Source organism: Daphnia pulex, chromosome 7 (genome assembly GCF_021134715.1).
Source record: "Daphnia pulex isolate KAP4 chromosome 7, ASM2113471v1".
Lineage (NCBI taxonomy): Eukaryota > Metazoa > Arthropoda > Branchiopoda > Diplostraca > Daphniidae > Daphnia > Daphnia pulex.
The window spans coordinates 11506636-11517672 of record NC_060023.1 but is presented as its reverse complement, the minus strand read 5'-3'; the positions used below and the strand labels follow the sequence as shown (position 1 = coordinate 11517672).

The 11037-nt window shown below is 42.1% G+C and overlaps 3 protein-coding genes and 1 long non-coding RNA gene across 10 annotated transcripts; all 4 read right to left on the bottom strand.

Annotated features, from left to right (window-relative positions):
* Nucleotides 1-534: 534 nt before the first annotated feature.
* Nucleotides 535-3775, bottom strand: LOC124198574. 5 transcript variants are annotated; one of them, XR_006876603.1, is made up of 5 exons: nt 3499-3774; nt 3138-3403; nt 2885-3042; nt 1879-2440; nt 535-1771 (listed from the first exon to the last, which is right to left on the bottom strand). XR_006876603.1 is itself a non-coding variant. In XM_046594470.1 (2 exons), exons 1-2 carry the CDS (start codon nt 2668-2670, stop codon nt 2151-2153), a joined length of 432 nt encoding a protein of 143 aa, XP_046450426.1. In that variant the 5' UTR covers nt 2671-2709; the 3' UTR covers nt 1893-2150. The 5 variants fall into 5 exon arrangements, 2 of the variants coding, with proteins under 2 accessions (XP_046450426.1, XP_046450427.1); XR_006876602.1 differs by having other exon boundaries at nt 2928-3042; nt 3499-3773; XR_006876604.1 differs by lacking the exon at nt 2885-3042 and having other exon boundaries at nt 3499-3775.
* A 109-nt stretch (nt 3776-3884) lies between these two features.
* On the bottom strand, nt 3885-5371 carry LOC124198573. 2 transcript variants are annotated; one of them, XR_006876600.1, is made up of 4 exons: nt 5204-5371; nt 4804-4931; nt 4278-4733; nt 3885-4019 (listed from the first exon to the last, which is right to left on the bottom strand). It is a non-coding gene; the product is annotated as an uncharacterized LOC124198573 (long non-coding RNA). The 2 variants fall into 2 exon arrangements; XR_006876601.1 differs by having other exon boundaries at nt 5219-5371.
* A 1273-nt stretch (nt 5372-6644) lies between these two features.
* Nucleotides 6645-8370, bottom strand: LOC124198323. Its single transcript, XM_046594141.1, has 12 exons — nt 8332-8370; nt 8211-8247; nt 8104-8138; nt 7953-8026; nt 7808-7859; nt 7652-7733; nt 7523-7575; nt 7369-7404; nt 7194-7256; nt 7087-7113; nt 6883-7025; nt 6645-6810 (listed from the first exon to the last, which is right to left on the bottom strand). The coding sequence occupies exons 5-12, from the start codon at nt 7835-7837 to the stop codon at nt 6771-6773; spliced, it is 474 nt and encodes a 157-aa protein (XP_046450097.1). The 5' UTR covers nt 7838-7859; nt 7953-8026; nt 8104-8138; nt 8211-8247; nt 8332-8370; the 3' UTR covers nt 6645-6770.
* A 49-nt stretch (nt 8371-8419) lies between these two features.
* On the bottom strand, nt 8420-11029 carry LOC124198318 (collagen alpha-1(I) chain-like). Of its 2 annotated transcripts, XM_046594135.1 has the most exons (11): nt 10903-11029; nt 10391-10805; nt 9979-10322; nt 9669-9890; nt 9489-9584; nt 9263-9427; nt 9047-9193; nt 8842-8868; nt 8719-8769; nt 8593-8637; nt 8420-8499 (listed from the first exon to the last, which is right to left on the bottom strand). In XM_046594135.1, exons 3-11 carry the CDS (start codon nt 10145-10147, stop codon nt 8441-8443), a joined length of 981 nt encoding a protein of 326 aa, XP_046450091.1. In that variant the 5' UTR covers nt 10148-10322; nt 10391-10805; nt 10903-11029; the 3' UTR covers nt 8420-8440. The 2 variants fall into 2 exon arrangements, with proteins under 2 accessions (XP_046450091.1, XP_046450092.1); XM_046594136.1 differs by lacking the exon at nt 9047-9193.
* Nucleotides 11030-11037: the final 8 nt, after the last annotated feature.

Genomic DNA, 11037 nt, shown 5'->3' with positions numbered 1-11037 from the left:
GTGCGAACGAAACTCGGTGGAATCACGACCGACACCGAGACTCGTCATCAACGTGGATCATCGTATTGTTGGTATTATTGTGTTTGTGTTAGTTAACCCGTTGGCTGCCACACCTTTGTTCTCCACTGCACGGGCCGCGCTGTTCGGTCTCGTGGTTTAAAAGCCGCGGGGTCGGGGAGTCGCCAAGCCCAAACTTTGCCGCAAGGCAAGCCTGTTAAAAGGCAATGCACCTTAGTCCCCCCTTTGTCAGCACGGACTTGTCATCAATGGCAAGTCCCACTTGGTCATGGATCCTTCAGACGTGGCGCGTAAATTAGTAGAGTGCAACCTACGGGTTGTATGGCGTGGCAGCCAACGGGTTAACTTAAGTGTATGTATGTATGCATGTGACTGTAAAATGTGGTGGAATTGTGGGTGGAGGTGGGACAATATAACACAATTCTTTTTACAACTTTTTTGTTCATTGTCTTTTATTTACACAAAGTAATTTATACCAAGTTTTGTCAAGGAATTTCCTCAACTTTTAAGTCCTTCATTATACAAAGATCAGCCAATTGCCTTTTACTTGCATATAAGATTTGCAAAAATCAACAGTTACAAGTTTCTTTCGTAACTTTCCCTTGAAACTTCACGTCGAACCACTAAAACAAATCCGTATGCAGATCGATTAACAGACAAATCACAACGTAGGATACTGGCCTTGAAGAAGTCCAACACCAATAGACACCTGCCGCAACGTTGACAGGCTTGAAGTTACTACCAAGTCTTAAAAAAGAATTACCGGCATTAGAAATTTTATTTTCTCAATCAACATCAACGATTAATTCCCAATGACCATGAAGACAACCGACATATCTTAATAAAACCAATTAGAAATTTCGGGTCTAGCATTTAGGAATTTTCATGTAGTAAGTTGCGGAAGCGTTTGTGATGAAATGTTCGGCTTCCTTAATGGTGTGGTAACTCAGCACAGAGTAAAACTTCGGAGCTTCGGTGAAGTAGGTGGTAGCAGCGTAAGAAGTGGTGTAATACTCAGTAGCCTTGGTGGTATAGTACCTGGGAGAAGCGCAGGCTGTAGTATAGAAAACTGAGGCCTCGGTTTAGCATTCCGGTTCAACGTAGTACGAATATGCAGCTGCCTTGGTGGTGTAGTACTCCGCTGCCTTGGTGGTGTAGTACTCCGCTGCCTTGGTGGTGTAGTACTCCGCTGCCTTGGTGGTGTAGTACTCCGCTGCCTTGGTGGTGTAGTACTCCGCTGCCTTGGTGGTGTAGTACTCCGCTGCCTTGGTGGTGTAGTACTCCGCTGCCTTGGTGGTGTAGTACTCCGCTGCCTTGGTGGTGTAGTACTCCACTGCCTTGGTGGTGTAGTACTCCACTGCCTTGGTGGTGTAGTACTCCGCTGCCTTGGTGGTGTAGTACTCCGCTGCCTTGGTGGTGTAGTACTCCGCTGCCTTGGTGGTGTAGTACTCCGCTGCCTTGGTGGTGTAGTACTCCGCTGCCTTGGTGGTGTAGTACTCCGCTGCCTTGGTGGTTTAACACGGGGCTGAGTTAAACTTCGAAGCTTCGGTGTAGAAGTTCGGGACATCATAAGTTATGGTGTAATACTCTAGGGCCTTGGGGGTGTAGTATCCGGTTGCTGCGTATGTTGTTGTATAGTAAGACGCCGGCGTTGCGGTTTGGTATCCGCCATACCCAGGAGACATCGGTACACCAGTGGTCAACCCAGCCATCAAGGATCATACAACCAACAGCAGCACGACGCCATAGTTAACTAGACGGTACAAAATATGAACATCAATTTTCAATATGAAATGTCATATTAACAAAGAGAAAAAAATAATAAAGTGATACAAAACTCCATGTAGAAACAATATTTACCGTTTGGTTGTAGTATAATACTCGGTGGCCTTGGTTAACAGGAGCCTCAGTTTGGTAGTAGCTTGGAGCAGAGTAATACTTGGGTTCCTCGGTGTAGTAAACTGGGGCACTGTACGTTGGTGTGTAACATGTGGCCTCTTCGGTGTAGTAGTTGGGGGCTTCGTCATAGTAGCTAAGTGAAGCGTAGGTTGTGGTGTAGTCAACTGCAGCCTTGGTGTAGTATTTCAGTTCAACGTAGTATGAAGGAGCAGCTGCTGTGTTGTAAGCCTAGGCTACGTAGTACTTCGCCGCCTCAGTTGTAGTGCCTCGGGGATGTAGTACTCAGGCGCTTTGGTGATGTAACTCGGGGCAGCGTAATTTGTAGCGTAACTCTTGAGCCTTGGTGGTGTACCACTTGGGGGCCTCGGTGTTGTAAGTAGATGTTGCGAAGGCGGCGGCGTGGTGTAGTATTCTTTCGCTGCTGTTGCTTGGTCTCCACCATGACCAGAAGACATCAGTAAACCCGTGGTCGACCCAACCTTCAACGATAAGACACCAAACAGCAGCACGGCGCCAGAGTGAACTAAACAATATAAACGATTTGAACATTATCGAATATAAACTCATAACTACTAATATAAACTGAAAACAAGACAAAATTGATTCACGACTCGAAATAAAGACGAATTTTTGCCCATAATTGCGAACTAGTTGTACAATGAAGAAGGCAGTTGGTGACAAATAGTGGGCTGCAGTTGTTGCCGTGATGGAGATACTCACTCGACTGATCCCTATCGACTTTTCTCTTGCCATTTATACGACTTTTTCTCACCCTGACCCCTCTCTTAAGCCTTACGCCTCTATTAAACTTGCTCGATAATAAAGCAAACACTTTCTGTTCTCACCCATCCTTACACCACCGCATTGACAGATTTACGTAATGATCTCCGCGACCTTCAAGCGTGAAGGACAAGCAAATTGGACGTTGCTGGGGGTGGGTATACAACAAACAATATCAAATTAATACCAAATGGTTGTGGCTTAATACGAATGGAAACAGGATGTAGTACTCGGGCTCTTTAGTGATGCATCTCGCAGCAGCATAAATTGTAGTGTAATACTTTGAAGCCTCGGTGGTGTAGTATTTCAGGACAACAACCAACAGCAGCACGACGCCACAGTTTACTATACAACAAATTATTGGAACATAATTATGCAACAGACATTATTTAAAAAAAGGAAAGTTGATACACAATTCCATGTAGAAAACTGAAATTTACCGCTTTATACGATGAAGAAGGCAGTTGGTGACAAATTGTGCGCGGAAGTTGTTGTCGTGTCGGAAAAGCCTTTTCTCTCCTTTAATGCAACTTGTCTGAAGCCTTGGTGGTGTAAGCTGGAGCAGCATTGGTTGATGATGAGTATTAAGACAGCAATGTTGTGCTTTGATATCCACCATACACAGGACCAGGAGACATCGGTACACCAGTGGTCGACCCAACCGTCAGCGATTCAACACCCAACAGCAGAACAACGCCATAGTTTACTAGACAATAAATAATTTGAACATTAATATTCAAAAATTACTGACTAATAACAATAGAAATTGATACTAAATAACAGAAGTAACAGAATATTTACCCATGATTGCGAACTGATGATACGATGAAGAATGCAGCAGGTGACCAATAGTGCGCTGAAGTTGTTACCGTGTCGGAGATACTCACTCGACTGATCCATGTCAATTTTTCTCTCTCCTTTTATACGACTTTTTCTCACCCTGACCCACATCTTATACCTTCCGGCTATTTTACCTACTTGATAATGATGTTACACGTGTCGTCCTCACCCAACCTCTTCGCCGTCGCATGACACGTTTTTCGTAATGATCTCCGTGACCTTCGAAGGAAATGCAAACGGGCCTTTCCTTCTTTAGGTTGACGTTGATGGGGATGGGTCTACAAAAACCAAAATCAAAATGAATATCAAATGGCTGAGCCTTGCGGCTATTGTACCTGCTTGATAATGATGTTACACGTGTCGTCCTCACCCAACCTCTACACCGCCGCATTGACAGTTTTACGTAATGTTCCCCGCGACGTTCAAGCACGGTTCAAGCGTGAAGGACATGCAAACTGGCAGGCCCGTCTGCAGGTTAAACTCTACAATGGTAATTGAAAAATAATTAACAAACACTGCATCAGTTGGAACATGTTGAAAATATACCTAAATTTAATTTTAAACAGTTTGAGTAACGTACGAGTGTACGACTGTTTCTCCATCATCCACAAAGTAAAGAGAATAAAGCAGACGACGGATGATATTTGTCCTGCAGTACCAATATCTATTTTAGTTTTAAGGTGTCACTTTATGCGCTACCACTCTTCGATTGCTGTATAACAATTAAAGTTTGCGCTTACCCAATATTAAATAAAGGGGTAAAAAATCTTGACGATGTTGATAATAAACTTCACAAGTCATTGATATCGTCTCTCTGCAATCCGAGTCTCAACCAAAGACCATTCAATCTTTGAAGATCTGACACATAATAGTCAGGGACTTGCTTTTAATCGGGCTCAAGGAACGACCAGGATTGATCTTGGGGGGTCTGCAACTGCCGTGGAAGGTTAGTTTCTCTTGACTGCGAGTGCCCAGCGACCTCGTGTTGGGTAGCTACAGGCCGTAGTTACAGGGCGTAAAGTCACTCTTCTCTCATGGACAAAGGCCAACATTGGCTCAAGGATCTCCGTGCCAGGACCACTTAATAAACACACTGTGTTTTAGATTATTGACGTAGGCGGCCTACTTGCGATCTCAGGCACGCAACAAATAGTGCTGTAAGAAACCAGTCCACAACACAGCTTTGAGGGATTAACCTGAATGGAGAATGGACATTTGGTAAGATGCCAACAATTTTCAAACATTGCAGTGACACCAATTCGATACCTCAAATCAAGAAACACAAATGAACTAAAACCAGAGGTTACAGCAGCTAACAATTTACAAACAACAAATCCTCATTAACCGTGTTGTTCTTTTACTCGTAAGGAGATTTTCATTCAGTCTGACAAAATCTGGAATTAGAAATTTTCAGAAATAATTGAAACACACATCACTTTAAAAATTCTCTAAATTCTGTGTAAAGATAAGTTGAAGATGACCTCTAAGTAAACTGTAAATTCAAGAGGGAACCAGGGAACCTGTACTACATCTCGTTGTCAAAAATTTGCTGGAAATGCCAATAAAGTTATCATGTTAGGCTTACTGAGATGTGTGTAACAAGAAACTTTCTTTCCACATGGAGGTGTAGAGTCAAATGTGGGCGAAAAAATAAATAGGTAAATACCTATTTGCTATTCACACCGATGTGATGTGGGCTGTTTCAAAGCCGTGATGAATAACACTGGGTATTTCGATTGGGAAAATAACAATTCTACAGTCTTGTTTAATAAAGGTTCAGTTCAGTATAATCTCACTAGAAAAAAAAAAAAAAAAAAAACACAACAAAAAACATTTAAATTATCACTCCTTGGCGGTTGGACAATTGCACAATTGCACTTGCACAAGGCCTGCATTCCCTGCAGACGAACTTCCTTAGTCGAGAAGCGGAAGCGGCGATGCCAACTTAGGAAACTTGACGTTGATTAACAACAATAACAAATTTGATAATCACCGATTTACCGTGTTCTTATCTTCGTATGTACACCAACACACACAGAGTAGCACAAAGGGAAAATTAGCAATTAGCACAAATATTAAAAAATGAAGTCAACCGAGAAGATTACCGTGTATTTTCAACAAAATTTGAAAGTGATATTTTACAAGTGATTAAATAAAACCATACCATAATGCCCTTGTAAACCATTCACCTGTGCCCGTGTAAAAAAAAAAAAAAAACTACATTAAAGTCAATCAGATATTGCTCTTAGGAATCACCAGGAAATGAAAAAGCGATCAAAAAATCATTGAAATGCAATCGATAAATAATATTAATATTAATGATTCGCTATCTCTGTGTTTTTCTTTTATACTGATTTAACCAATTTAACAAGTCCCAAATCGGCTGCATCGTCCTCTTTTTGGTTCCGACTCCACCGACTTATTCCTTGGCATTTCCTTTTCTTCGATAAATTTTTCTTGCGGATTGACAGACTTTGCCCATACCACTGTAGGGCTCACGTGTGGCTCCAATTCCACCAGTTTTTTGCTTCGTTCTACATGCTGCTGTTGAACAACTGGCTTCACCTTTTTAGCCCTTTTTTTGTATCCTCTCAGGTTTTGCGTGACTGGCTTCGGCACCAACTTGTTTGGTGGTTTTGCGGTGGTAGTACGCATCGGGGCGGGTTTATTCGGTTTTGGCTCCGACTTTTTGATCGTTTCCGTATTGACCGTCGTTTCTTTTTCAGTTGGTTTGGTGACGGAAACCTTTTCCGGTTTTGCGGACTTTTTCGCCGGAGGAACCGGCTTCTTGTTTTTCACTTCCGGTTTCGCTGGTTGTTTAGTCGGCACAGCTGATTTCATCACTGATTTAATGGGCTTGACTTTTTGCTGAGCGACAATAAGAACCGTCTCATTCTTCTCTGCTGGCTTCTTATTTGGATCCAACTGATGCAGTGGCATATCCAATAAAGGTTTAGTTTTGTTTTCAATCGACTCTTGAACTGTTTTCACCAGCTCGAATGCTTCTATCGGGAAAACTGGCTTATTCTTCGTCTGATTTGTAGTGTTTTCGGGTTTCTTGGTTTGCTCCAAAGTGACCGTGATTGGTTGTGTCCAGTTTTCTGTTGGCAGCATTTCTTCACTCAACGTTATCGGTGGTCCGATGGGTTTATTCTCCTTTTGCTCGGACCCATCGGTTGAATTGACTGGTACAACTTTCTTCGTGGCGGTCATCAACACTCTGATTGGCTTCTTTATCGCCGGCTCAACAGACAGCTCAGTCGAATTGTAGATCTTTGAAAAAACATTTTGGAAAAGATGAGAAATTTTTCTAAAAATAGTAAAAGTTTTTCAAGAAAAATTTACCGGCAATGGGTTATTAAAGGGTAGGAATGTACTATCGTCCGATTCAATATGAATGGAATCGAGATCATTGTCAAATACTTCAATCCCTTCGGTTTCACCCTCGAGCAAGATACGACCAGCAGGTCCGTAAGGTCCAGGAGCACCTTAAATATTAAATCTTGATAATTCATGATGCGATTAACATTTTAAATCTGATTTGTTTACCAGGAGGGCCAGGCGGACCAGTAGCACCTAATATTAGCCAATAAAATTTGCATTTAGAATAGAGTGAAAACCGAAAAGATATTTAGGGGCTATCATTGATTCATTACCGGGAGAGCCAGTAGCTCCTGTGGAACCCGCACTTCCAGCTGATCCTGCAGATCCCGCAGCACCTAACATACAACGAAACTAGTGTTACCCCTTTTTTTAAAGAAAATATAGACTCGTGGTGGTGGCTAAAAAAAGGAAAAGAATTCGAACAAAATAACAAAAAAACTAACATACCGGCTGTACCAGTCGGTCCAGGAGGTCCCGGAGGTCCTGGCAAATAAACATAAATTGACAATTTAGACATTATTCTAAACAACAGAAGAGGGCCAGTTCAGTTGTGATCATCTTCTTGCATAGAAGAGAGTACTACTCTAACTCAAACATTTACCTGTTGCACCTGCAGCTCCAGCAGCACCAGCCGATCCGGATGTTCCCGGTGGCCTATGGTTTAATTCAATTCGATTCCAATTAATTTAATTTGGTTGGGGACTGAAGAATGAACGATTAAGGCGATTACCCTGTCGGCCCAGCAGCTCCAGCCGCCCCAGCCGCCCCAGCGGCGCCAGTTGGTCCAGCGGCGCCGGTCGTTCCGGAAGGTCCTAGTACCAATTGAATTGAGAATTAAATCAATTTTCTTTCGTAAAACAAAAAGATTGGGTGAGAAACCGCATACCTGTCGCTCCAGTCGGACCCGGAGATCCATCCAAACCGTCTGAACCTGAAGGCTATTGTGACGTTCAAGAAGGATATTTTATTATTGTCTGTTGGCCGAATTAAAACGAAATAAAATTGAAGAAACTATAGAAACAAGTACAAACCCCAGTAGCCCCCGTAGAACCAGGAGGCCCTGTTGCACCGCTTGGTCCGCTTGGTCCTGGAGCACCAGTAGAACCTACGGAAAACAAAACAAAATGATACGAGAGTTATTCGTTTGACATTAATTAACCTTAATTAGGCGGCTGTTCATACCTGGCGGACCTGAAGATCCCGTCGCTCCAGCTGGCCTATAATGGATTATTCAAATGATTCAATTCCTGTTAACTAATTCACCCTATCAGAATTTTTGGTATGTTTACCCTGTCGGTCCTGCAGCGCCCGAAGTTCCAGAGGGACCTAGAGACCATACATTTTGTTTAAACAGAAAAAAAAATTAGGAAAAATAATAAACAGGAAAGAAAGAAATAAAAATGACTTTACCAGTTGCCCCTGTCGGACCAGGCGAACCTGCTGGACCAGACGGCCTAATCGAGTTCAAATATAAATTAAAAGAACCAATGAACTGGTAGTATTTTTTTGTGTGTGGTTCTCACCCAGTCGCTCCAGTCGCTCCGGTCGTTCCAGAAGGTCCAGTAGCTCCCGTGGGCCCTATTGAGAAAGGCGAAATATTTCGATTTGTCAAGTCAATAAACTAATGTCCCATATTTAAATCGACTGAAATTCAGAAGAAGCGCAACAAACCTGCCGCTCCAGCAGCCCCAGCAGCACCAGCAGCCCCAGCCGCACCTAGTCAATGAAATTACATGTTTATCATCAATAATAACATTTAACAGAGTTATTGTGCTATTTTTTTAAGAGTGTCCATACCTGGTGTGCCAGGAGTACCGGGAATTCCAGGAATTCCAACTCCGGTTGGGCCTAATACACAATAAATTGGAATCCATTGATTATCATCAGGATTTTAGACAATGTAGTAATAAGGAATATCACCTGTTGGTCCAGTAGGACCTGGTGGACCTATTTTTAAAAAGATACAAATAAAAAAGATGAATCAAGTGTAAATTTCAAGAATGAACCTCACACAGAAACCTGATCAAGAATAAACTCTTATTCTCTTGTCATCTTACTCGGAAGGTGGATTTCAATCTTCCGTCCGAATAAGATGAATAAAAAAGAATGAGAGATGTATTCTTACCAGGTAGTGCTGTGACGACATAATTGGCATATTGATAGTTCTGGGGCTGAAACATTACAGACGCAAGTAAAAGCAACAGAGAGAAGATCACTATCTTCTTCTTCTTCTTCTCTTTATCTTTAGTATTGTCGTAGTAGACTCTTTTTTCTTAAAAACGTTGAATGAACAATTTAATATAACCGTGATTCTGATTGCTGGAGTTGATGTCAATTATACCTGGTGGCCCTGGGGCGTACTGCTGCTGATATGGATAAAACTGTGGCTGCAACAATCCAAAAAATCTCGCTCCAATGTATCTCGCAATACTGGACAAGGGATCCGTTCTACTCGGTGGTTGACGTGTTTGTAATGCTTTTTCATCTTGTCCAGATCTTTGATCAACTGTAGAAAAAACACATTGAAATCAACAACAATTTCAGAATTGTTGCCATCACGTACGTACCATTGATTGATTCATCCTCGACAGGTGGCAGGTGGTCGTAGATAGTGGTGGTTGGTGGACCGGTTGCACCAATAGAATCCTGACCAAACTCATCATCTGTAAATAATCATCAAGTTCCAAACAAAACAAATCGTGTAAACTATAGACTTCCAGAGACACGCAGGTCATCTACACCATCACCTTGTTGACGAACAGTACGTCTTCTTTGACGAAGATTTCCTCTAGGCCCATCAACAATTTCGGCAAGTAATTCCTGGAGGTCCAACAACACCGAGTTTTGGCGATTCAGTTCAGATGGCAGTTGTTGACGTCCGAACATTGAACGAGATATTGGTGGCGGAGGGTTATTTGGAAAATTGTGGAAATAATTGATGGTGGGATCAACATAATAAGGTCCGAATCCTTGAATAAAAATGAGTTTAAAAGTTAAAACATGTTAGTTAAAATGCTAATATTGCCAACCATCATCACGAATTAAAAAATGTCTTACCTTGCAAATTACTTTGACCTCTTATCTGATTACTCGTAAAATAGCCACGATGTAAAGGAGAGAATGATATTTGATTATCAACAGGATAGAACGGCGGTGTAAACCCTCCACTGCCTCTACCAGAGACAACAAAACAGCAAGTGCACAAAAACAGCAAAGAAGGCAACATGTTTCTTGTTGCTCCTACGATATCGAAATGAAAATCTCAGCTCGATGTATCCATGTGCTTATACCTCTTTATATATGTATGCAGGCAATCCGTTTCCGGGTAGTTTTTCTCTCTCCGCGTCATGCGGTTTTTTCTTCCGTCTTGAACCGGTCTGGTGCTTATTTCATCCGCGTCTCTTTTTTAAAAAATGGCAATAAATATTAGTTTAGTTATTCTTGCCATCTCTCCACTTATGTCGCTTACCGTTCCGCTGCTTATACCAATCAGAGACAGTTCCGTAAATAGAAATTCCCCGATAAAAAACAATCCCACCAGATTGTCCGCTGGACAAGATCCTAAACACATTTCTGGTTTTTCACACCACAGATGGGAGGATCCGATTTCTTTCGTCTAGTTCATTTTACTTTTGGTTTCAGTTTCCACCATTAGCACTGGTCAGTTACGTGTGGGCTGCTGCTGTTGGACGATGGATGACCGACCGCTTCGAATGGAAAGAAAAGTAATTGGATTTTTCATATGCGGAATTTGTTTCTCCTGCAACAATTCTCGCACGAGGGTATAGCACCGAGCCTGTTCACGTATGGATATCGTCAGTCAAACACGTGTAGTAGTCTAGGTCGGTATTCCCCGCTGTGTGACGACTGGGCAAGATGATATGCTGTTTGGCCATGGGTGTAATTAGAAAAAAGAAAAAAAAAAACAGTTAATGTTTCCAGAAAAAGGAGAAATCCCTCGAATAAATAATAGTCTAATACCTGATTTTCAAATTATAATTCTTCCCACGCGATACCCGACAATTTGAGGCTATAAATTCATTTCGTCGACGAACATTGAACTCGCGCCTCACCGTTGGATTAACGTTACTGAAATATGTATACACTGCGGTACAT

What these genes read in the sequence shown, in the direction of transcription:
- LOC124198574 (XM_046594470.1), bottom strand. Translation starts at nt 2,670, where the DNA reads ATGGCAAGAGAAAAGTCGATAGGGATCAGTCGAGTGAGTATCTCCATC. An exon ending in AAAATTCGTCTTTATTTCGA is followed by an intron (nt 2,441 to 2,528) that starts GTCGTGAATCAA and finishes TATATTGTTTAG; the next exon opens with TTCACTCTGGCGCCGTGCTG.
- LOC124198318 (XM_046594135.1), bottom strand. Translation starts at nt 10,147, where the DNA reads ATGTTGCCTTCTTTGCTGTTTTTGTGCACTTGCTGTTTTGTTGTCTCT. An exon ending in AGGTCAAAGTAATTTGCAAG is followed by an intron (nt 9,891 to 9,978) that starts GTAAGACATTTT and finishes TTTTTATTCAAG; the next exon opens with GATTCGGACCTTATTATGTT. An exon ending in TGGGGCTGCTGGAGCGGCAG is followed by an intron (nt 8,500 to 8,592) that starts GTTTGTTGCGCT and finishes CTTTCTCAATAG; the next exon opens with GGCCCACGGGAGCTACTGGA.
- LOC124198323 (XM_046594141.1), bottom strand. Translation starts at nt 7,837, where the DNA reads ATGGATCTCCGGGTCCGACTGGAGCGACAG. An exon ending in AGGAGCTACTGGCTCTCCCG is followed by an intron (nt 7,114 to 7,193) that starts GTAATGAATCAA and finishes GGCTAATATTAG; the next exon opens with GTGCTACTGGTCCGCCTGGC. An exon ending in TGGTCCGCCTGGCCCTCCTG is followed by an intron (nt 7,026 to 7,086) that starts GTAAACAAATCA and finishes TTAATATTTAAG; the next exon opens with GTGCTCCTGGACCTTACGGA.